This window comes from Labeo rohita, chromosome 4 (genome assembly GCF_022985175.1).
Source record: "Labeo rohita strain BAU-BD-2019 chromosome 4, IGBB_LRoh.1.0, whole genome shotgun sequence".
Classification (NCBI taxonomy): Eukaryota; Metazoa; Chordata; class Actinopteri; order Cypriniformes; family Cyprinidae; genus Labeo; species Labeo rohita.
In genome coordinates, this window is record NC_066872.1 from 36,143,325 (window position 1) to 36,168,846 (window position 25,522).

Genomic DNA, 25,522 nt, shown 5'->3' on the forward strand with positions numbered 1-25,522 from the left:
TTACACAGGCGTACAACTTCCTGTGACGTACAAGACGTTTTATGCATTGAAGAGGCTACACAAATCAAGCTTTTAAGGTATTTTAACTTTTTTTTTAATTAATATTTATCTCTGTAAATCTTAAGTCATGAATTACTAACTGACTACACGAAATCGTTTTTATCTTGTAATGAACTGTCGTATGTGACCAGGTCCTTTAAGCAGTGGTGTATGCAATTAAAGAAGAAATTTTTAGCATAAATAAACCCTAGTGTAATCACAGGCTCTTGTAAGTAACTTTTAAAATATATAACCTAGAAAAAATTGAAGTGTGTAAAACGCATTGTGCTTAACCTAATAAATCACATATTACTTTGATTTTAAGGACCTGAGAGACGAGTAGCGCTTGTCCGCGCATGCGTCTCATTCACTTCTCCAATGTGTTTGAGTGTATGAAGGTTGAACTGTCAAATAAACATAAACGAATAATTGTAACAGTTGCTGAGTATTTTTGTCCAGTAGTTGATGCCTGTTCACATGGCTTTATGATAAAACATATATTTTTGGACCTCAACTGCTTTCTTCGGGATTTCTGAAAGGGTGAGAAGACCATTTTTGGACCAGGTATATAACTGCAGACTCTTAATTAATAAAAAGCACAACTGTGTTTTGAAGATATAGAGTTAAATTGTATTTATATAGTATTATTTTCATGAAAGCATTAATGGAAATGAATGCATGAGACATTTAATGCATTTATCTTTTAGGTGGAAATGGCTGGTCTGTCTGGCTATGCCCTGCGCATGGCTCGTCTAAGCGCCCGAATATTTGGAGATGTGGCCCGTCACACAGACAACAAATCTATGAAAGTGGTAGAGTTGTTTAAAGAACCCCCGATGGCCCAGAAAAAAGAAGTGTATGACTGGTACCCTCCACACAAGATCTACTATTCAATGACCCAGAAGCTCAGATTCATGGGGCTTTTCAGGTAAGCTCTTTCATTGAACATTTTATCTTCAAATTCTTCAGTTTTTGCAGCTAAGATTTTCATGGTATCATTGTAGGGATGAGCACCAGGATTTCAAGGAGGAAATGAGACGCTTGAGGAAACTGCGGGGTAAAGGAAAACCCAAGAAGGGAGAAGGGAAGAGAGCTGCAAAGAAGAAGTAGACAAGCCGTTTCAGCTATTTATGAACATTATGAACGGACGTACAACTGTATGGACAAGAGGGACATGTTTATGACTGTGGTGACGTGTTCTGTTAACAGAGATGATGGTGGAAAAAACACAAATGCTAAATTCACCTATGGTGTCTGTGATGGAAATTAAATGTTCATTTTTGTACATTTTGCATCTTTATCTTCAAAGTGACTTTAAGAGTTTTGCCAGCTTACAATGTTGGGACATCCCCAGAATACCTGACCTACTCCTCTTAGGTTTGTTTTCCTAAGAATACACTGAAAGAGCCCATAAACCAACCAGTTCTTGTCTGCTACAGACATGTTGAAACTCCTTCATGTAGTGTAAATGGTCTACAATCATGAAAAGTCAACATTTCATTGAATGCTATAAAGCTTGGACTACATATATGAAATAATTAATATCAAATTGTTACATTTGTGCCCACAAATAAATACACCATATATTGTAATGGGCACATAATAGAAATATGTCAGTCAGGATCATCTTAAAAATTATGCATTTGTGTATAGCAACAATTTTGATTGTGGCTGATATGCTATTCTGTAAACCTGCCCACATCCGGCCACCCCCCTCCCCCTAATATGATAAGGATGATAAAAAGGTATCTTGAAACTGTTCCAATGACAGGCGTAACAGGGTTCATTTCTTGTGTACTAAACTGAGATCTTACTCTATGGTCTATTCTGCAGAATTATTAAATGGGAGCTTTGCACTACTAATGATTTTTATAGCATCAGTTGTCTGGAGGGGTGTGAAGCACTTGAATAATTGTACTTCAAGTATTATTTTGGGCTTTATTCTAGCAATATTGAAACTAAACTTACCCTTACTTATTCTTCAGTTTACAAGTACATTTTTGCAGTCATCGTGACTTATATTTGTTCTCATTTTGTCCGTTTTACTGATCAGGAAACTTTTACAGCCAGTAACATTAACAGAGTGTAAAATATATTTGGACAAAACTTTGGTCATAAGAACAATTCCATATAACAGTTCCAGAGGCAAATCATCTTTTGATTTATGTTCCTATGCTGGTCTTTATTCTGAAGAAATGTGTTTGCATGCTCCACAGGACAGAAATAATTCTGTGGTTATATGCCTTTTCTCCCTAATGCAGGTACAGGTATGTATGTATACATACATACATACATACATATATGTATGTATGTATGTATGTTTTGGCTAGATACTTAAAACAATTAATTGAGTAACATTTTAACAAAGCACCCATATGAAAATGTGCATATGTGCTTTGTTATCATATTTCTACATCAGGCTTTATATAATGATATAGTGAGAATTTGAAGCTCACACTTGAGGAGGAAAAAAAACATCTTTATTTTATTCAAAAGGCCAAACTGAACCAAAATATGCGATGTGGTGCAGTTACGTTTATGGCCGAAAATATTTTGATCGGTTGTATTGTAAACCAGTTAGATTTTTATACAGTATTGCAGACTGCTTACATAAAATACATATCAATATCAGTTGTCACTCTGTATCTCCTCATAATATTTGTTAGCAAGTAGTCATTTTCTTCTTCTTCTTCTTCTTTTTTTTAATCAATTAATCAAGTAAACCTAAGTTGCTTGAAGCTACTAAATGTTCATCTTGAAATATTACTAACAATATATATGTGACACCAGATCACCAAACCAGTTGTAAGGGTAATTTATATATATAATATATATTTATACATACTGAATAAATAAGCTTTCTATTGATGTATGGTTTGTTAGGATAGGACAATGGAACGAGATGAAACTATTTGAAAATCTGTAATCTGAGGGTCCAAAAAAAAAAAAAAAAGAAAATCAAAATATTGAGAAAATCACCTTTAAAGTTGTCCAAATGAAGCTCTTAAATTACCTTTTTACATATTTACAGTAGGAAGTTTACAAAAATCTTCATGGAACATGATCTTTGATGATGATCAATCAATGTATTGTTGGCTGTTGCTACAAATATAGCCATACTACTTATGACTGGTTTAATACATCTCTTGTTTATATATATATATATATATATATATATATATAGATATATAAATAAATATATATATATATATATATTTGATCCCAAGTAAATATTCTTGAAATATTCTTACTATTTAAAATAACTGCTTTCTATTTGAATATAATTTAAAACACATTTTTTTCTGTGATTTCAAAGCTGAATTTTTAGCATCATTACTCCAGTCACACGGTCCTTAAGAAATCGTTCTAATATTCTGATCTGCTGCTCAAAAAACATTTATTATATTATATTATTACTATTATTATGTTAAAAACAGCTTTTAGAAATTTAAATTTAAATTTAAAGCATCCTTGCTAAAATAACAGTATTCATTTCTATAATTATACTGACTCCAAGCTTTTGAAAGGTATAGTGTATAATGTTACAAAAGCTTTTGATTTAATATAAATGCTGATCTTTGGATCTTGCTATTCATCAAAGAACATCAAATATCTAGAACAGCAAATCAGCATATTAGAATGATTTCTGAATATATATATATATATATATATATATATATAGGGTTAAGTATTTTTTAGTTTAGTAAACCTCTGGCCACCTGATACAGATGCAAGATCAAGTTGGTAATATACATAAATAATAAAGTTTACATAAAGAGATTTTGGGTTGAAATCAAGCTTTTGGGAGTTACGGGAACAGCTGCCTCTATATGGTCTCCCTTACAGGCTATGATATAAGATAGGATAATTGAAGTTGCATGAATGACATGGTTGAAACAAATTTGTGACTTGTTCGTTTTTATTATTTACACTTTAATATTAGTGCACTGGTCGGCGCCCAGTATCCCCATTTACCCCTCTACGGGTTTGCATTTGGTGAATCTGTCTCCCCCTCCTGTCTCGTTCTCTGTTTCTTTCCTCTATTATTTTCCACTCAGTTTCTCGTGGTTTAAAATGGCGGCGTTGAGCAGCGCCGAGTCCCCACCGCCCGTCTTCAACGGAGACACCATGAACCGCGATCCGGAGCGGGACCCGGGACTGGACGAGCTGGGCGCGGGGCTCGAACCCGCCTGTCCCGGAGGAGCGGCGATCCCCGAATGTCAACAGGACATTCCCGAGGAGGTACAATGGGGGAGTCAGGGTTGAAGGAGAGCTCGGCTGTTGAGCGGAGCTGGGCTGGATGGAGATGTTCAGGAAACACCGGCTGTAATACGGATCGTGCGGGGATGCAATGCATTGCGGGGGGCGAGATGATGCACGAATATACATGTATATCGCAAAGCAGATCTGTTATCGTGCGCTTATGCATTTTCGCAAGGTGCATTTCCGAATGACGCCATTTATAATTCTCTCATTGCAGCTCTCCGAGCCAATGTTTATGAGAAGGCCTGTTCGTGTTTCATTGCCTTTATTTTTCCCCCCCGACCCCGCTGCATAGCATGCATGCTACATATCTCACCTTGCGATGCATCTTATTAATGGGAAACTACAGATGCAACGGGGAATATTAACGGCCCGCATGCATTGTTTTATCTCCTTTGTGTCACCAGCTGGCGAGAGCTGCGAGTCTGCGTTCGAATGCATTTACATTTACATTTACATTTAAATCTGCAGTGATGTCATTGTGCTTGTGCATTGGGCCCTGTTAACGTTCTACGTTTATTTTTCATCCCGTGCAAATTTATTGCATCGTGCATCTTTCTTCTAAGCTGTCAGCTGACTGTCTGCACAAATCACCTATGCTGCTATAAGGCTATATGGCCTTTGCTGTTCGATGTACACACGGGTATTTCATAAATACATTCTGCACCCTGCAGGAACATCCAGTTTAAGTTAGTAGCTGTATTTTGGAACATGGTTGACCAGCGAATGACCGGCTTGGACCATGAACAGTGCTCCAGAAACCACTTGGTTGTTGGTTAGTTGGCGCTTGACAAGCTAGAAACCAGCTAGAATGTAGCAAAAAAACAGTTTTACCAAAAGGTAGCTGTGTTTTTCTTTTCACAAAACCTACCATGTTTCAAAACTCTCCTACTGACTTCATATGGATTTTCCAGCAGAGCATCCATTCGGCCTGTTTCATTAAAGAAAGTTTGTGCCGTCATGGAACAGGTCACAAACCTGGTTATTCAGGAAACAGCTTACCTCTTTTGCTGGCAGACTAGTTGGATTAAAGAGCAGCTTGTGTAAGTTATCATTGTAGGGGTGCTTAGTGGTAATTAGATTAATTTTACTGCTGCCTGCTGTAACAGGGTTATACGGTCCGATTGTACACAGGGCTGGTCTTGCGTTTTTATATTAACTAAACATTTACTTTATTACCTTTTTTACTCATGCTTGAAGTGCAAAATGCGCTCTTGTTAAAGAACGGAGCATGATTTGGACGGTCCGTGAGCTTTGCAGTTTTATTGATGGTCAGGGCCGTAACCACTATAGACTGTAAAGGGTTCGCAACATATCTTTCCAATAAAGATTAGTTAGATGGGTTTTGCAAAAATCTTGAATGTTTTGTTACACTACCAGCTAAGTTTTTTTAGATTTTTAATCTAATTTAATATTTTGCTTACCAAGCCAGCATTTATTTAATTAAAAATACAGGTAATATTGTGAAATATTTTTACTATTTAAAATAACTACTTTCTATTCGAATGTATTTTAAAAGGCAATTTATTTTTGTTATCAAATCTAAATTTTCAGCGTCATTATGATTCTTCAGAAATCGTTCTAATATGCTGATTTGCTGTTCTAGATATTTGATGTTCTTTGATGAAGAGCAAGATCCAAAGATCAGCATTTATATTAAATCAAAAGCTTTTGTAACATTATACACTATACCTTTCAAAAGCTTGGAGTCAGTATAATTATAGAAATGAATACTGTTATTTTACCAAGGATGCTTTAAATTTAAATTTAAATTTCTAAAAGCTGTTTTTAACATAATAATAGTAATAAATGTTTTTTGAGCAGCAGAATATTAGAACGATTTCTGAAGGATTGTGTGACTGGAGTAATGATGCTAAAAATTCTGCTTTGAAATCACAAAAAAACATATGTTTTAAATTATGTTCAAATAGAAAGCAGTTATTTTAAATGGTAAAAATATTTCAAAATTTTACTGTTTTTGCTGTACTTTGGATCAAATAAATGCAGGCTTGGTGAGCTGAAGAGAGTTATTTAAGAAAAGTTAAAAATGTTACCATTCAAAAGCTTTTGACTGGTAGTGTACATATTTGCTGCAAGTCAGTTTTCACATTATGAATGCTGAAGGAACAATTCACCCAAAATTAAGATTCTATCATAAAGTTCTCAATATGACGTATATAAGGAGAAATCTAGAAGACCGTAAATATCTCGTTTTGATACAATTACACATGAGCTTTTATGGTTGAAAAGACAATCAAAAGCATCATAAAAGTAGCATGTTATATGATGTATTATATTCCAGTGGGCTGTTAACTATCACAACTGGATTGAGTCAGTTTTTTCAAACAAATCATTTTTATTCAGTATTTTCAGTTTGTTCTTTATATTGTTCTATTGTATGGCTTCAGAAGTCATATGCACGTCACATGGACTACTTTGTCGCTGTTTGCATAATTTATCAAGTGTAAACGTTCCAGTTCCTTTTTTGTAACTTTTTAAGGAGAAAAAAACAACAGTATATTCTACAAAATTTCTGCTTCTGTGTTCTACAGATGAAAAAGAAAGTAATGCAGGTTTGGAATGGCATGAGGATGAGTAAATGACAGTGTTTTCATTTTTGGGCCTCCTTCTTAAGAAGTATGGCTGCAAGTATTTCACATGTATTGGGCTATTTTAAACCGTCTTGGTTATGTTGCATCATGTTGGAAACACGCAGTCTATTACCACATGGGGTTTGCTTTAAAAGAACGGCTAGTAACAAATGTCTGTTTAAGAAACTGTCAGCAATCTTTGTCTGTCAGCAGTTTATACTGGCGAGACTACTGAGAAAAAGTCCCTTGTCACCAGTGCCTTTTAGCCTTTTCTCGCACTAATTTGGCTAGTAGAGCCAGTTTATCTGCTTCGTTGATTAGGAATCAAGTGGCAGCTTGACTCTGGGAATGCAGGATTTTTTAATCAGAACTAAAGTTAGATGCACTTAAATGTGCTATTTCAAGGGGGCGTTCCAAGTTTCTTGACAGTCTGCTGGAAAATTGTTTCTCCAAATGGTGATCATAATAAAGTTTACTTGTAAAGCTTTGTAGCACTGTCAGATCGTGTTTACTTGGCCGGGAGATTTTCCAGTGAACTCAAGAGTATTTTATGATGCTGCTTGTATTGCTTGGCAAAATTGAAAAATGTTTATTGGCTATTTGGAACAAGTGCATTGCTTGCATGTTTGCTTGAGCAAATGTTTGGCTGTAATTTTGTAGTACTTTAAATTAAGAGAGAAAACTTTATAATATTGGCTATGGCCTACTTTTTTTTTTTTTTTTTTTTTTTTTTTTTTTTTTTTTTTGGCCCTCTCTCCCCAAATTGCAGTCATGACCTCAAGTACATCAATGGTTTTTTAATGTTAGGGTTGTGAACGTCAGATTTTATACGTCAAAGCTGCATAAAATGTACATTTAGGATATCAGAGCTGACTGTTAAAGTGACTGATTGTCATTTTTATGACTTTAGTTTTTTTAAAAAAGGTTTCCTGAACATCTTCCCTGTTTTTATTGGTCAGCCACAGGATAGTCCTGCCCCCAAACACGCACTATTGGCTGAGCCAGTATTGCTGTGTTAAGTTGTGATGCTCAAGCAAACAAAAAATAATGTTCTGAAAGTTCCACAGCATTGACAGTTTTTAGGAAGATATATCCATGAATGGCTTTAAATTGTCTCAGCAGTTTAGGTTTGAGACTGGACAAGGTATTTAACGGATAAAAATTCAAAATTCAGTTTAATTTGAAGCATTTTACAGCGGTTTCTTTGCTGATGCTCACTGTCTGTTTACTTCACACCTCAGATTTAATCACTATATCACGGTTTCTGTGGGCAGGGCTGGAGACAGCCATCAGTGTCAGTTTTTACAGCTTCGTGAAGACAAGCAAATTATTCTGTTTATTAGATTTTGCACAGGCGTGAGGTCCTCACTCTTGTATAGTGAAGTTCAAACTAGGAGCCTAGAAATCACCTAGGAAAGGAAGCTGTCAAAATGGCTGAAAAACTAAATTCGAATTTTGTACTTAAATATGATCAAAATTCAAATTATATGTTCGAATTGAAAAGGCATAATTTCAGTTAGGTGGATAAAAAAAGCTTTTGGCTTCTCTCCTGAGGCCACAAGAGGGTGCATAGGGCAAAATATTACTAATCCACGGTTCTTCAAATAATAAAATAACACGATTATCTTTGAAAAAAGTGCATAATGTTTCAAATAATGTTTATAAACCATATAGAGTTAATTAAATAGCTTAATAAGAAACAAATAAGCTTAATAAGAAACCCGTCCCGCCATGAAGTTTTAAAACATATTTTTTTCTGTTTAACTTACAATAATTTTAAATGGCTTTCTAAACGTACGACTCTCTTGTGCGAGATCCGAGTGCAACGGTGATAGATGTCCCTTTAGAAAATGCGCAAAATATGCGTTCATTATTCTGAATGAACAACGTATCCAGTGGGTTCAACTGGATAGGCTAAAAAAAGCATTTAAATGCGCCTGGCTGCAACATTTTGCATTCGAATGTGGAATTTTATTTTAAATTCGACGAATATTTGAAATTCGATTTTTGTTGTTGCTGTTGTTTTGACAGCCCTACTGGGAAAATTGATTTGCTAACTCATTTTCTTTGCAGATATGGAACATCAAACAGATGATTAAGTTAACCCAAGAGCACCTAGAAGCCCTTTTAGATAAGTTTGGAGGAGAACACAATCCACCATCTATATACCTGGAGGTGAGTTTACCTGACAAAGAGTTGCTGTCATAAGTGTGATTTCAGAGTTCACTTTAAAAGATACATGGTATGAAGAATATCATACAAGTTAATTTTGGAATTTTTGCAAATCATTTATCTAATGTTTGAAACCACTGAATAAGAACTGATGACGCCTTTAGTTTCTGTGTATGTAGTAATGGCTAACGCATAACCTCGGATCTCTATCCTTCAACAGGTTCAGAACACTTGCATTTATGCGAAATGTGTTCATAAAGTATTAATGATTTATTTCCTCCATGCCACAGGCCTATGAAGAGTACACTAGTAAGCTGGATGCATTGCAGCAGCGGGAGCAGCAGCTTTTGGAGGCCATTGGGAACGGAACAGAGTTCTGCTCTTCGCCTACACCCACCCTGCTGGATGTGAAGGGACCGGGCATCCAGAGCGCCCCCGCTGCCCCAAACACTTTGGCTGTACTGCAGACTCCGACAGACGCAACACGAGGGAATCCCCGCTCGCCCCAGAAACCCATCGTAAGGGTTTTCCTGCCCAACAAACAGAGGACAGTGGTGAGTTGCTGCTGGCTATTGCTTGGTACTGTTTTGCTTTTATATGTAAATAATTTATTGTGATTGTTGAATGTAATTCAATTCATTTGCATAATGTAATTATGTGCATTTAAAATTTATAATGTAATTGATTATTATTTTTTTATTGATTATTAAATTCTCAAAATTTCAAAAAATACTAATTTAAACGGTCATTGTTTCCTGTTGTTTTCTAAAATATTTGATTTGAGAAAACATTTGAGATATTCTGCAGAGTCTCCAGGCTTCTCTTTTTCATAAAAATTTACAAAAGTGTGAAGCTTAAAAAATCCATGCATCTGTATATCAATTTCTCTGAAGCCATAGCTCTATGTGATGTACAGATTAAAATAAGTTTTAAAACCAAAAATAATAAAAATGACAAAAGCATTGGAAAAAAATGAAATTAAAATGAATACTGAAAATATTGCAAATATAAAAGCTAATTCAAAGTAGTACTAAATACTATAATAGTATGATGATAATACTAATTTGATATAAAAATGAATGAAAGCTATAGAAATCTTAAATATGAGAAATGAGAAAAACAATGACAAAACTAAAATTAAAATGAGAATGTAAAAATAATTAAAAATGTTGCTAACTATTATGGTATTATTTAAATAATATTAACAAAATAAAAATAAATGATTTATAATAAAACATTAAAGTAAAAATGACAAAAACACATGGCAAAAAGGAAAACTGAAAATGTAAAAATAAAAGCTATAGAAATCTTAAAAACAAGCTTGACAGAAATAAAATTAAAATGACAACTGAAAATATAAAAATAAAAGCTAATACAAAACATTACTAAATACTGTAATAGCATGTAAAAATACTAATGTAATATAAAAATAATTTAAAGCTATAGAAATCTTAACTAATACAATTAAAAAAATAATAATTAAAATTAAGTTTAAAAAATCAAAATATTGCTATAGTATATAGTATCATGATAATACTAATATAATAGCAAAATAAATGAAAGCTATAAACTCTTAAAAACAAAAATTAATAAAAATTACAAGCAACAAAATTTAAAATTAAAATAAAGAAATTAAAATATAAAAATAAAATATAATTTGAAATACTACTAAATACTATAAGTATGTAAATAATACTAACATAATAAAAAATAAAACTACAGAAATCTTTTAAAAAAATACTAATATAATGACAAAATAAAAATAATGACAAATATTACTAACTACTATAATAGTATGTAAATAATACTAATAATAATACTTTTTTTATTACAAATAAGTTTTAGTTATAGTAGTTTTAAACTAATAAAAGCACCCGAAAAAAATTCAATGAAACTGAAAATATAAAATAAAGGAATTCAAAATGTCAAAATGTCAAAATTATAACTAAACATTATAATGTAAATGAGGCATACTACTATACTGGCCTAATAACAGAACATTAAGTAAGGGATTTGAAGAAAGGAGGTGCATTATGTCCATAATGTTTTTCCCACATCTGAATTTGAAAAGTTTTATCATGAACGGAGATGGTAGGATATTTCGACAGTACTTCACAGTGAGGTTCTAGGCAGGGCTTTAGAAAGGAAGGGCTTTAGGAAGGAATTTCCAGATTGTAGAACGGCGGTACTCCATGGGAAATGAGCAAATGTAGGTGACCCCCTTTATTTTGATTATGTGCTCAACTTGTCTCTGTTGGTTTTAGCAAAGAGAAGCAGCAGAATGAGATAGAGCCAAGAAATCGAACGTGCCCAGATGCAACCACAGTCTCACTTTAGGGAGTTGAAAGTGACTTGAGTGGTTTATGTGTGCGTTTCAGGTTCCAGCTCGTTGTGGGATGACTGTGAGAGACTCCTTAAAGAAGGCTCTGATGATGCGAGGCCTGATCCCAGAATGCTGTGCGGTTTACAGGGTGCAGGATGGGTAAGAACTATATTCTGAACACGCATATTATCATCATTAGTGCTAAAAACAAGCCACACTCCAAGTCTAATTTCATATTTAATGATTGTCCCGCCCACTTTAGGGAGAAGAAGCCCATTGGTTGGGACACAGACATTTCCTGGTTGACGGGGGAGGAGCTCCACGTTGAGGTTTTAGAGAATGTGCCACTGACGACCCATAATTTTGTGAGTATGATGAAAATGACCACAAACTGGGGCTAAAAATAAATCTGAAATGGAGGAAGTTAGAGCTGACAGTTGACATGTCAAAGGTGTGGTAATTTCTATTCTTGATTTTTTTCTCTTCTAAAATACACTGTGAATACACACGTTGAACACATGTCGAGCTCTGTCTCATCCATGTTGACCGTAATATATATTTTTTCGGAAGCATCCAGATTCTTTGTAATAACTCTTAAGTGTTTTTTGGTGACTCAACAGGTGCGAAAGACCTTCTTCACACTGGCCTTCTGTGACTTTTGTCGGAAGCTGCTGTTTCAGGGCTTCCGCTGCCAAACGTGCGGCTACAAGTTCCACCAGCGCTGCAGCACAGAGGTCCCGCTCATGTGTGTCAACTACGATCAGCTGGAGTGAGTGTTCATGGGAGATTTTTCACTTCTGCATTGTCCATAAAAGGCTGAAATTTGCTTCATGCATTATGCACAGTAATGTATGTGAATAATATGTAAAATGGAATATTAAATTAATGTTTATTTCTTACATATAGTAGTATTCACTGTATTTTAAAAATTTTGCATATCTTGCATATAGTTTGTCCAATTAGAAATAGCCCAGTTTGTGCTTTGGGTAGGTGATGGTTATGCCTAATTTATTTGTATTGATGTTATCATTTTTGTTTATAATTTTGTTGTTTAGTTTACTGCTGGCATCAAAATTTCTGGTGCACCACCCCATTACCCAGGAGGAGGCGTCATCAGAGGGCACAACACCTATTTCAGAGATGTGCCCCTCCCTCCCTCCATCTGAGTCCACTGGGTAAGATTTTACTCCACATCTGCACTCCTTAACCAAATAGTATATCTTATTAATATGTATAATTTTAAATGTAGTTATATTTATAATTATATATTTTTTAAAGAATTCTCTTATGCTCATCAAGGCTGTTTTTATAGATAGAAACAGTAATATTGTGAAATATTATTACAGTTTAAAATAACTGTTTTCTATTTGAATATATTTTAAAATAGAATTTATTCTTGTGATGCAAAGCTGAATTTTCAGCATCATTACTTCAGTCTTCAGTGTCACATGAAACGCTGGCATATCAAAGTTGGAAACATTGATAAAAAAGTTAAATAAAAAAGGATAAATAAAAAAGTTAAAAAGAACAGCATTTATTTCAAATAGAAATCTTTTCTAACAATAAGTATTTGCTGTCACTTTTTATTAATTCAACACATCCTTGCTGAATAAAAGTATTAATTTCTTAAAAAAAAAAAAAAAAAAAGAATAAACATTTACTGATCACAAACTTATAAATGGTAGTTTATAATGTCATAAATTCTATATTTTATTTTAAATAAAAGCTGTTCTTTTTAGCTATTTATTTATTAAAAAATCCTTAAAGTATCACAGGTTCCAACTAAATATTAAGCCGCACAACTATTTCCAACAGTGATATTTCCAAATCAGCGTATTAGCACGATTTCTGAAGGATCATGTGACACTGAAGACTGGAGTAATGATGCTGATAATTCAACTTTGCATCACAGGAATGAATTACATTTTAAAATATATTCACATAGAAAACAGTTATTTTACATTAAAATCATATTTCACAATATTCCTGTTTTTTCTGGAGTTTTGATTAAATGCAGACTTGATGAGCATAAGAAACTAAACATTACAAATCTTACTGATCCTAAACTTTTGAACGGCAGTGTATATATTTTATTTAATAATAATATAATATACTGTATGTACTGTAGCGTGCAAGTGGCTTTTATTCATGTACTATGCCAAATTCCTGTCTATGTTTCCTCCAGGTCTCTGTGCCATCCTACTGTGTCCCCGTCCAAATCCATCCCTATCCCACAGTCCTTTAGACCCGGAGAAGAGGACCACCGCAACCAGTTTGGCCAGAGGGATCGCTCTTCCTCAGCCCCTAACGTCCATATCAACACCATCGAGCCGGTCAACATTGATGTGAGAATTGGACAGTTCGACAGCTAACCAGTATATTACAGTCAAATGGATTCAATCCATTTAATGCACTTCCTGAATCTTACTAAATGTTAGCCTGGACCACAAAACCAGTCTTGGATAGCACGGGTATATCTGTAGCAATAGCCAAAAATACGCTGTATGGGTCAAAATGATCACTTTTATGCCAAAAATCATTAGGATATTAAGTAAAAATCATGTTCCATGAAGCTATTTTGTAAATTTCCTACCTTAAATATATCAAAACTTGTAATATGCATTGCTAAGAACTTCTTCTGGACAACTTTAAAGGAGATTTTCTCAATATTTTGATTTTTTTGCACCTTCAGATTCCAGGTTTTCAAATAGTTGTATCTCAGCCAAATATTGTCCTATCCTAACAAACCATACATCAATAAAAGCTTATGACTGGTTTTGTGGTCCAGGGTCACAAATGTGTTAATATTAAGTATTACAGTTGCCCTCAACCTTATAATCTTGTTTATTATATTCCCTATTAATATAAATCTTCTTACACCCCCCAAAAACATAAGGTACATTTGTAGTACGCTGTAAGCAAAAAGCACGAAATGTGACAATTGCCCCGGTCTCCCCTGCTAATCTGTGTTATTTCGGTACAGGATTTGATCCGTGATCAAGGCTTACCGAGGTCAGATGGAGGTAAGTGTTGTCCAAAACAGAAAACGTACACTAAGACACATTGAATTCAAATGGCTTTCCGTCATCCCATGTCTTTGTGCTATCTCTGTGTCATTGGCCTTAGAAGTTTGGGATAGCTGATTCATTTCACTCTGCCTGCTAGTAAAAGCTGACAAACAGGCCTTTCTCTCCCCTGTCCGCTTGTGAATTGCTTCAGCCCTTTTCTTTTATCACTAGTGGCCTGCTGTAAACTACTAATACCTAATCTGTGTTCACAAAACCCGCCCCTGTCCTTTTTCTGCTTCTTCAAAACACATCCCAGAATTACGTTTTAAAGAAACAGTTCACCCAAAAATGAAAATTTACTCAGCCTAATGTTATTTGAAACCTGTATGTCTGTCTTTTTCTCTGTGGAAGATGTTTAGAAGAATGTTCAAAAATGTTCAAACAGTTTTCATTAATGGGTGCACTGTCCCTTTAAGAACAAACTGTATACAGAAATAATGAAAAACTGGCTCTGTGTCATCTATAATTCACTTGATCATCTCTAAACCAGCTCTGAGAGTAGACACAGGATTTTTGGTAGTGGGTGACAGAAAGTGCACCTGAGCTTCAGGGGCCAGTGATCCCGTGTCTGTCTCTCTCCCCCCTGCAGCCCCCTCGCAACACCCAGCCCGCTGCTTGAGGAAGAACCGAACACGGACCTCAAGCCCCCTTCTGTCCTCCCACCCCAATGACATTGTCTTTGATTTTGAGCCTGAGCCAGTGTTCAGAGGTAGCTAGGCCTTTGTGCGTGGCCGTGTCCCACACCTTGTCTCGTCTTTTGCTTGTCAGTCTGTCTGTCTGTCTCTGTTTGTCTTCCACCTTGTGTTTTGTTGACATATTTCACTCCTCATTTAAATTTTCACTTTCTCTGCCACCTTTCTCACACACACATGCGCTTTCACTGATGTTTGATGGGCTGCAGTCACTTTTCCTTAACTCAAAAGTGTTTCCTTAACTTAACTTAGAAAGGCGAAACGTGTTCATGTCGCTCAGACATTTCAGAAGTACAGGTCCCCCCTTTGAAATAATTTGATCACTATTGAATATATTGTATTTAAATGTATTTTGCCATTGTCTAACACATTATATCATCTTTAAAAACAAATATTGTATCATTTAATAACAATCTTTAGCAAATCTCAAAATGAATATTAGTTATTAGTACATATTAATATTGTGATGCCTAAATTCAGATTTAAAATGGATGTTATATTATATTTATTTTATTTAGTATTTGTTTCATAATAATAATAATAATAATAAGTGGCAAATTCAAAACTATTTTGTCTAAACTACTGCTATTATTATTATTATTATTATTATTATTTATTATTATTATTATTATTACTTTATACAAAATAGTATTGACTTGATATCTGCCATTTATTATTGACCATAAAATGAAAACAGTTAGCCGCTTAATTGCATTGGACAGTGTTATTTTAGCATTATTTCTATACTATATTATTTATATTGGAGTATTATTAATATTTTGAATAAGATTTAATTGTCATATTTTTATTTTTAATTGTCATAAATATGAATGCTAATAAATGGCCTTACTTGACACATCTTGTTCAGCTTAAGGATCATACCAATAAATGGTAGATATATTATTATTATTATTATTATTATCATTATTTTATTATTAATGATCATATTATTATTATTATTTTATACAAAATAGTATGTTTGTGAATGTTTATAATTGCCATTAATGCTAATAAATAGCAAATATCAAAATTCAATACTATTTTGTCTAAACTAATAATAATAATAATAATTATTATTATTATTATTATTATTATTATTATTATTATTATTATTATTGGACAGTGTTTTTTAGTATTATTTCCATAATATATTATTTATTATTTATTTTATATTTTATACAATTAAATTAAACTTTAATTGTCATATTTTCAGTTAAGGTTTTTAAGTGTAGTACATTTATGGTTTTGTTTCTGTATATATATATATATATATGTAAAAAAAAATTTTTTTTTTTTTCAGTTTTAGAAATTTTAGTATTTAAATTTAAATTTATTTTATATCAGCATATTAGCATATATTAACATTTATAATTTTTTTTTTATTTTAATTTAAATGAATGAAAACTATTTAATTAGTTAACAATAACACACTGGTACTGACCAGAATTCTTAGTTTTAATTCTTACTTACAGTACTTTTGCGTACAGATCTATGTGACATATTTTTGGGGATACTTTTTAATTTTCCCTTGGGAAAGAGATGGGATGTGGCTCAGGATTTGATAGTATATTTAATTCGAGGCATACATCGCTCACAGCCCTCTTTTTCACACTGCATGGGCTGTGACGTGACCCTTTCCTCTCTTTCTCTACCCCATGTGACTCTTTAAGATTTTACTCCTTTCCTTCTGTCTCCTTCCCCTCTTACTCTGTCTCTCTCTTTTTTGGCTCTTATATTTCCTGTAGAAATAAGTTTATTTTGTTTCTCGACTTCTCGTAATGCCAGGCTCTACAACAGGCCTGTCGGCCACACCTCCTGCCTCCCTGCCTGGTTCTCTGCCCAATGTGAAGGTGTCGAAATCACCCTGCCAACCGAGAGAGCGGAAGCCATCGTCTTCGTCTGAGGACCGCAATAAAATGGTGAAGATTTCTTGATCTTGTTTCACACATCTAGTCTGGGTCAAAGGTCACTGGAAATGGTTTTTGACAATTATTATATCTATTATTTAGAAAACACTGGGTCGACGGGACTCAAGCGATGATTGGGAGATCCCAGAAGGTCAGATCACCCTTGGGCAGCGGATAGGATCTGGCTCTTTTGGAACCGTCTACAAGGGGAAGTGGCACGGTAGGTCCTGTGAAAAGAGTTTTGGTCTTCGGATTGGAAAGAAGTGTTCAGAAAAGGCAAAATGTGTGTCTTCCTTTTGCTCATAGGTGATGTGGCGGTAAAGATGTTGAATGTCACAGCTCCCACTCCACAGCAGCTACAGGCCTTTAAGAATGAAGTGGGTGTCCTCAGGTAAGATCGGGCCTAAAATTGCTCATGATTTCCAAACAGGGGTAGTGTCTGTCCAAACTGTAGGTTTTAGGTAGTGGCTAACCAGTATAGTTTTTTTGGTTATGTTTGTTTAAATTACTAATACTGTAGCTTTTAATTTTTTTTTTTTCTTAAATCATTATTATTTATTTATTTTAATTTTCATTTTATTCAAAGAAAATAATCTGAATAATCTGATTTTTACTATCCCAATTGCTGGTAACAGGGTTGCAAAAATATTTGCCTAAATTAAATTAAACAGTTTAATTAAATGTAAAATAATATAAAATAATGAAAGAAAATCTCATAATATTTAATTTGACCTCTTTATTGTTTGTATTTGTTTTATATTAGTTTTTATTAGAAGAAAATGATCAAAAAGGTTTTAAACTGTCTGTTCTATTGGCAACAGGGTTGCAAAAAATTAAATTAAATATCTATTAAATGTAAAGTAATATAAAATAATTAAATCTCATAATATTTAATTTGACCTTGTTTAATACATTTGTATTTTTTGAAAATAATCAAAAGGGTTTATTCTATCCCAGCTGTTGGTAACAGGGTTGCAAAAATGTAACTAAATTAATTTAAACAATTTAATGAAATGTAAAATAATAAAAAATAATGAATTTAATCATTTTTAATTTGACCTCATTGTTTCATTTGTTAAACATTTGAATTGATTTTTTTAGTTTTTATTAGAAGAAAATCATCAAAAGGGTTTTAAACAATACTGTTGGTAACAGTATTGAATTTAATTTAAAATTAAATTAAACAATTACATTAAATGTAAAATAGTATAAAAATAATAATAAAATAAATCTCATAATATTTATTTATTTTTTTTTTTTGTACATCTGTATTATTATTATTTATTTTTAATAGAAGAAAATAATCAAAAGGGTTTATACTGTCTCAATTGTTGGTAACAGAGTTGCAAAAAATGTAACTACATTAAATGAAACAATTTAATTAAGTATAAAATAATAAAATAAAATCTGATAATATTTACCTCATTGTTTATTTTTTTATACGTTTGTATTTATTTTTATTTCATTTTTATTAGAAGAAAAGAATCAAAAGGGGTTTAAACTATCAACTATTGGTAACAGGGTTGCAAAAAATAATAATAATTAAATTATACAATTAAATTAAATATATTTAAAAAAAATCGTATCTCGTATTTATGACTTAACGTATAGGTTACGCACTTCCTTTCACTGACTTTTGACTTTGTGTTTCCTATCATTAGTGTCCTATCATTGTTTTCGGAATTGAGTAATAACATTTTTTTTTAAATATCATGTCATTAAATGTTAGTCTCACGTTTTTGAGATTATGTGCTACCAAAACTGTCCTTACCTTAATGAAAATTCTTTATCTCCCACAGGAAAACCCGCCATGTGAACATCCTGCTCTTCATGGGCTACACCACCAAACCCCAGCTGGCTATAGTTACACAGTGGTGTGAAGGTTCGAGTCTCTACCACCACCTACACATCATCGAGACCAAGTTTGAGATGATCAAGCTGATTGACATTGCCCGTCAGACAGCTCAGGGCATGGAGTAAGTGACTATCAAAAGTTTTTAGAGAAAAATTACAACAGCAATGTAATGTTCAACTGTAAAGAATCCATTTAGTCTTCTGGCTTGAATAGAAAGCATAAAACCTGCTGGCATAATGACACTTATTTTGATCCACAGCTATCTGCACGCCAAGTCCATCATCCATAGGGATCTGAAGAGTAACAGTATCCTTTATAAAATCTAGAAATATAAAAAATCTATAAATCTATCTTTTCAGGTTAGAATTGATACGTATATGTGCGCATATGTCCTTAGCAACACCTCCTTAGATATCTTTTTGCATGAGGACCTAACAGTAAAGATTGGTGATTTCGGTCTGGCTACTGTGAAGTCCCGCTGGAGTGGCTCACATCAGTTTGAGCAGCTTTCTGGCTCTATCTTATGGATGGTGAGTGAAGGAACATGTCTGAACTGCTTCTTAAGTACTGATATTTGCATTTTGACTGACTCATTGGTCTGTTTCAGGCTCCAGAGGTGATCAGACTGCAGGACAAAAACCCGTACAGTTTCCAGTCGGATGTCTACGCGTTTGGCATTGTGCTATATGAGCTCATGTCAGGGGCTCTGCCTTACTCTAACATCAACAACAGAGACCAGGTAGACCTCCTAGCAGTGTAAAGGAGAAGTCCACTTCCAAAACAAAGATTCACATATGTACTCACCCCCTTGTCATCCAAGATGTTCATGTCTTTCTTTCTTCAGTCGTATAGAAATTATGTTTTTTGAGGAAAACATTTCAGCATTTTTCTCCATATAATGGACTGGTATGGAGCCCCGATTTTGAACTTCCAAAATGCAGTTTAAATGCAGCTTCAAATGATCCCAGCCAAGGAAGAGGGGTCTTATCTTAGGGCTTTTGGAAGTGTTTTGGAAGTGGACTTGGAAGTGGAAGTGGACTTTTCCTTTAAATATAGCTTGAGACATTTTTTGTCAAAATTTGATTAGCTATAAAAACATGAATACCTCTTGATGCTGTTTTGTTTATCACCAATTTTCAATGTTAAAGAGAGTTCACCCAAAAATGTAAACTTGTTCCAAACCCATACAACCTTCATTTATCCTCTGAACACAAATTAAGATTTTTAATTTGGAACCTGTGATTGGAACCTTTTTTTCAGAATTTTTTTTTTAATGTTAGAAAACATTTTTATTTTGAATAAATGCTGTTCTTTTTAACTTTTTATTCATCAAAGAATCCTGAAAAAAAAAAAAAAAAAACGGGTTCCAATAAAATATCAAGCAACATTGATGATAATTCGAGAGCTTTCTGACCGTGCATAGACAGCAATGCAACTACCACATTCACAGAAGAAAAGAAATTGCTGAATGAAGTCATTATTTTTGTTTTCTTTGCTCACAAATAGTATTCTCATAACTTCATTAAATTACGGTTGAACCACTGATGTCACATGGACTGTTTTAACGATGTCCTTACTACTTTTGTGAGACTTGAACGTGTCAGTTGCATTGCTGTCTATGCAGGGTCAGAAAGTTCTCAGATTTCATTAAAAATATCGATAATATTGTGTTCTGAAGATGAACGAAGGTTTTACAGGTTTGGAACAACCTAAGGGTGAGTAATTAATGACAGAATTTTCATTTTTGGGTGAACTATCCCTTTAAATCTGAAACATTACTGCCAGTATCTGAATATTGCACAAATGAATTTGCATATTTCTCCTTCTCTCCTCAGATTATCTTCATGGTTGGCCGGGGTTACCTGTCTCCTGACTTGAGTAAGGTGCGCAGTAATTGTCCCAAGGCCATGAAGAGACTTATGGCCGACTGTCTGAAGAAAAAGCGAGAGGAGAGACCTCTTTTCCCTCAGGTAATGTTGTGAACACCTGTCGGACTTCTGCTTTTTCCAATTTGACTGCCATCTGTCAAGGCCATGCAGATTTATGTCAAGGTGTGTTGCCACAAGATGGCATCAGAGTAGCATTAACAGAATGCAGCTTTGAGTTTAAATGAGTTTAATTTTCATTTTCATTGTATGCTTTCACTACAGCAGGGGGGTTTCAAAAAATCGAACCATATGACTAGTTTTGTGGTTCAGGGTCACCTATATTATATACACTGCTGTTCAAAAGTTGTTTTTAAAGTTTGTTTTTAAAAATGTTTCTAAAGAATTCTCTTCTGCTCATCAAGGCTGCATTTACTTGATCAAAAATACAGAAAAAACAGTAATATTGTAAAAAATATTATTCCAGTTTAAAATAATGGTTTTCTATTTTAATATATTTTAAAATAGAATTTATTTCTGTGATGCAATGCTGTATTTTCAGCATCATTACTCAAATATTCAGTGTCGCACGATCCTTCAGAAATCATTTTGATATGCTGATTTATTATCAATGTTGGAAACAGTGTTGCTTAATATTTTATTGGAACCCGTGTTTTTTTTTTTTTGTTTGTTTGTTTTTTTCAGGATTTCAGGATTCTTTAATGAATAAAAAGTTAAAAGAACAGCATTTATTCAAAATAGAAATGTTTTCTAACAATAGAAGTCTGTGCTATCATTTTTTTGGTTTTTGTTGAATAAAAGTATTAATTTCTTAAAAAAAACAAAACAAAGAAAGAAAGAATAAAAATGTACTGACAACAAAATTCTAAATGGTAGTTTATATTATTACAGACGATTGATATATTAAATAAATGCTGTTCTTTTAAACTTTTTATTTATTAAAGAATTCTGAAAAAAAGTATCACAGGTATCAACGAAATATTAAGCACCACAACTGCTGATCGTAAATCAGCATATTAGAATGATTTCTGGAGGATCATGTGACACTGAAGACTGGAGTAATGATGCTGAAAATTCAGCTTTGCATCACAGGAATAAATTATATTTTAAAACATATTCACATAGAAAACAATTATTTTACATTTGAAATAATGTAAAATGTTTTTTCTGGATTTTTGATCAAATAAGTGCAGCCTTGATGAGCATAAGAACCTTCTATATTAAAAAAAACATTAAAATCTTACTGATCCCAACCTTTTGAACAGCAGTGTATATACTGTACATGTGTATAATGTATAATATATATAATAAATAATTTTTTTATTTATTTATTTCTTCTTTTTTTTTGCGTTTGTGGCAGATCCTGGCCTCTATTGAGTTGCTGGCACGCTCTCTGCCCAAGATCCACCGCAGCGCTTCTGAACCGTCCCTTAACCGCGCTGGATTCCAGACAGAGGACTTCAGCCTGTACATCTGCGCTTCCCCCAAGACGCCCATTCAGGCTGGTGGCTATGGCAAGTACACGTACACAAACATCATTGTACCTTCTTGACTTCCATTGCTTAAATTAGTAAGAAAACTGACACAAATCGGTCCTTTGTGTTCCTTTTAGGTGAATTCTCAGCGTTTAAATAGTGCTGCAAATCCTACAACTCCATCCCCTGTCAGTTTTTACGACGTCTTGTGTTCCTACGGTGGGTTCATCCATAACAACACAGAAAAGGACTAGTTTTCAAAAAGAATGTGCTGTTTTTCTTCCTCTTTACCCGAAGAGCTACGGGCCTCAACGGAATTGCTTTAAAATAAAATGATCTCTGCAGGGTGTCATTGCTGATTTTACAAAAAATCTCATAAACATCACATAGGACTCGAAAACGCAGCGTTACAACATAAAGACTGATGTGAGAAACCAACAGCTGGTCACTGGAAAGAAAAAGCAAACAAACCCAAATAGATCGTGGCGGGGATGAAAATCTTTCCCCAAGAAGAAGATAATTGGGTTTGGGAGCACAAGCCCCGCCTTCACTCCGCCCGGAGGGGAAGAACACACAGCACTGGCCAATCAGAAAACAGGGTCCAGTGGCATGGAATAATGGAAAAATGAGAGAGACGACGTCAAGTCGCAGTCGTGGAAAGGTGCTGAATGTCAGGAGATCACTTGAATGATATTTAGAAACGTTGCAATGAGTTTGTGACGTCGGGCTGGAGTTACTAATAATACAAATTTATTTTATCTTCAACATTTTTTTTCCCTCAAGGGTCATATGTTGTAGATAAACAGACCCTTCTTTTTCGTTTACAGATATAGTTTGTGAACAGTGGTAAATGAAGCAACCATCAAAAGACCTCTTTTTTGTTTTTTTACAAATATATATATTCTAGAATATTCTGTAGGTTTTTTTGCTTTTAATTCTTCAAGGCAAACTCTAGAATTTTTGTACGTTTTTTTGCATTTCACATCCCCACTAATGTCGCCTCTCTTGGATTGGCGCAACTACCGTCAGACGTTTCCGAGGTGGGCAAAATCAAAGCGGTTCCCGCGCTTCTAGAGAATGTGATTGTTTTATTTAGTTTCGCCTCCTTATAGTAGCTAATGTCATGTTTCTGAATAAGGTCATATTATTTAAAGTTTCTTGTAGAAAAACCCACTGTATAAAGCAAACACGAAGCCTTGCTATGGAGTTACAATGTGGGCGTATTTCAGATGTATTTCTGTATTTTCACTACAACTTTAAGCTTAACTGTCTTTATTAGAAGCCATTCCTTTGAGGCCATGGTTAACGATTTTCGTTTTTTGAGATTCGATCCATCCAAGTCATGTGACAACTCTTTGGACCTTGCACCGCTGGATTCATTCCGACATGTTTGTTCACGGGTCATAGCTTTTTTTTCTTTTTTTAAGTTTAAGTTTCATAGTTTTTCTTGTGTTATAGACAGGCAGGCCTGCAAAAATACATTAATTTATATTGCTTTAATTTTATGACTTTTTGTTCGGTGTCGTTTCAAACTCTCGGAGAGGTTGCGTGTGTGTGTGTGTGTGTGTGTGTGTGTGTGTGTATATACATATATATTTTCTCTCACTCATTCTGTGATTTGCTGAAATGTACATTACGCAGTGTGTCTGTGCACTTTGTATAAATGACTGATGCAGATAAGCAATTTTGCCTTTTTAAAGACCTAATATATTTTGTCATATGAAGAGGTTAAAGCATGGTTACCGGATTGCAAAATGAATGAAAATCGATTTCAAAAAGCAGGCAGGGCCATGGGACACTAAAAACCAAAGCTAAATCCAACCTCCTAACGCCATCTGTGTCCACCTTCGCCATTGCCGGAGAACGGTTCGCCCTAGGACTCGAACAGGCTTCCTGCTCGCGAAGCTGCGACTCTTCGTTTCAAGTTGGTCCAAAGACTTCTGCGTCAACCCTCTAGCATAGCTTTGGGCTGTAGTGACACTAGCACTGTGTAGCCCTGAAGTTCACCTAGACACTGTGGACGGTGGAAAAGCCCTCGTAGAGATGCTTTTCGTTATTTCGGCCTCTTCGTAGTGAAATTTGCTTTCGGCTCCACGAAATGCTTGATGTTGCACAGATAACCGAGGCTCTGCGCTTGGTTCGCCACTCGTGCTCTGTTACAAAAGCGAGGACGCGCGCCCCATCTTCTTGCTTCTGTTGAGATGGATTGAATTATTTATTTTGGTTCTTTTCGATTATTTTTATAAGGACGATGCTCTGTGAATCGGTTCCGCCACTTAAACTTGCCATTAAGGAAAGAGGAGCTCCACGGATCCTTTGACGGTGGTCACCGTTTTCACATGTATAGTTTTTGACAAGACGTTTGAATGGACTCGTTCTCAGATTAAGCTGGAAAACCTAACGTTGGTTGCGTTTGGAGATGGTAGAGGTGTATTTTAAGAATGCTGTATTTATTTTCTATGGGAATGTTACTGAGGAGGTCTGACTTGTGAAGGATTGATCCTTCTTGACTCTGGAATACTTGGGGACCTGCTTGATTACAACTCGGAGATACACACACATATATATATTTATATATTGTTGTTCTCTGAAACCATTTTACTTTCACTTCCCCGAACCCCCATTTTATTTGCTTTTTAAAGCCTTCACCAAAAACGTCCGTATCACATTCCTTTCTGTTGCCTTGCCTGCACTTTAAAACCCCCCACCCAACCCCACCCCAGTGCAAGTTCATTCAAGTGAGAACTATCATACAAATGTTTGGGAGACTCTTTTCATCTGTAAATAGCTGTACAAAGGAAGTACTGTCCGTTTGCTAGGAGGCATGGAGATAAAAACAATGAAATGACTTCAAATGTTTCAACTTAAGAAATAAAGGTTAAGAAAAGACATTTTGATAGATGAAATTCTGAGAAAATATTTCTGTGTAAAAATATTTAAGACTGTATTATATAAAAGGAAAAAGAGCTTAATGTATTTGTTGTGAATATGAAAAACTGATATATTAAAGAAGTGCATGAAAACTGGCTAATGCTTTTGTGCTTTTATTTTCGTTTTATTTTATGTTAAATGTGAAGCACAGCTTAACACTGATTTTGATGCTACATTTATGAATGTACTAGGTTTTTTTTTTAGCTTGCAAAGTCGATTTTTTTTTTTTTTTTTTTTTTTTGTATTCTTTGGTGAAGTTTAAGAGGAGTTGCCTTTTTCTCACTAGTTCTGCCCACCTCCAAATCCTTTGTTTCGATTCT

General features: G+C 34.2%; 2 protein-coding genes across 5 annotated transcripts; both read left to right on the forward strand.

Annotated features, from left to right (window-relative positions):
- The first annotated feature begins 7 nt into the window (after positions 1 to 7).
- On the forward strand, positions 8 to 1,898 carry mrps33 (mitochondrial ribosomal protein S33). Of its 3 annotated transcripts, none has more exons than XM_051106991.1 (4): positions 8 to 77; positions 502 to 603; positions 747 to 967; positions 1,044 to 1,898. In XM_051106991.1, exons 3-4 carry the CDS (start codon positions 753 to 755, stop codon positions 1,147 to 1,149), a joined length of 321 nt encoding a protein of 106 aa, XP_050962948.1. In that variant the 5' UTR covers positions 8 to 77; positions 502 to 603; positions 747 to 752; the 3' UTR covers positions 1,150 to 1,898. The 3 variants fall into 3 exon arrangements, with proteins under 3 accessions (XP_050962948.1, XP_050962949.1, XP_050962950.1); XM_051106992.1 differs by having other exon boundaries at positions 22 to 77; positions 499 to 603; XM_051106993.1 differs by lacking the exon at positions 8 to 77 and having other exon boundaries at positions 127 to 579.
- A 2,155-nt stretch (positions 1,899 to 4,053) lies between these two features.
- On the forward strand, positions 4,054 to 25,297 carry braf (B-Raf proto-oncogene, serine/threonine kinase). Of its 2 annotated transcripts, XM_051107579.1 has the most exons (20): positions 4,054 to 4,281; positions 8,967 to 9,068; positions 9,356 to 9,619; positions 11,444 to 11,547; positions 11,651 to 11,753; positions 12,009 to 12,157; positions 12,444 to 12,563; positions 13,574 to 13,733; positions 14,372 to 14,411; positions 15,046 to 15,165; positions 16,934 to 17,067; positions 17,158 to 17,275; positions 17,362 to 17,446; positions 18,855 to 19,031; positions 19,170 to 19,216; positions 19,322 to 19,440; positions 19,518 to 19,649; positions 20,746 to 20,880; positions 22,157 to 22,310; positions 22,409 to 25,297. In XM_051107579.1, the coding sequence occupies exons 1-20, from the start codon at positions 4,114 to 4,116 to the stop codon at positions 22,429 to 22,431; spliced, it is 2,454 nt and encodes an 817-aa protein (XP_050963536.1). In that variant the 5' UTR covers positions 4,054 to 4,113; the 3' UTR covers positions 22,432 to 25,297. The 2 variants fall into 2 exon arrangements, with proteins under 2 accessions (XP_050963536.1, XP_050963537.1); XM_051107580.1 differs by lacking the exon at positions 15,046 to 15,165 and having other exon boundaries at positions 4,055 to 4,281.
- The last annotated feature ends 225 nt before the right edge of the window (positions 25,298 to 25,522 follow it).

Bases quoted from the DNA above. Each gene is read 5' to 3' on its own strand.
- mrps33 (XM_051106991.1), top strand. From the start codon at position 753: ATGGCTGGTCTGTCTGGCTATGCCCTGCGCATGGCTCGTCTAAGCGCC. The intron at 968-1,043 runs GTAAGCTCTTTC...GTATCATTGTAG, and splicing joins AGATTCATGGGGCTTTTCAG to GGATGAGCACCAGGATTTCA.
- braf (XM_051107579.1), top strand. From the start codon at position 4,114: ATGGCGGCGTTGAGCAGCGCCGAGTCCCCACCGCCCGTCTTCAACGGA. The intron at 12,158-12,443 runs GTGAGTGTTCAT...TTTGTTGTTTAG, and splicing joins GTCAACTACGATCAGCTGGA to TTTACTGCTGGCATCAAAAT. The intron at 17,447-18,854 runs GTAAGATCGGGC...TATCTCCCACAG, and splicing joins AATGAAGTGGGTGTCCTCAG to GAAAACCCGCCATGTGAACA.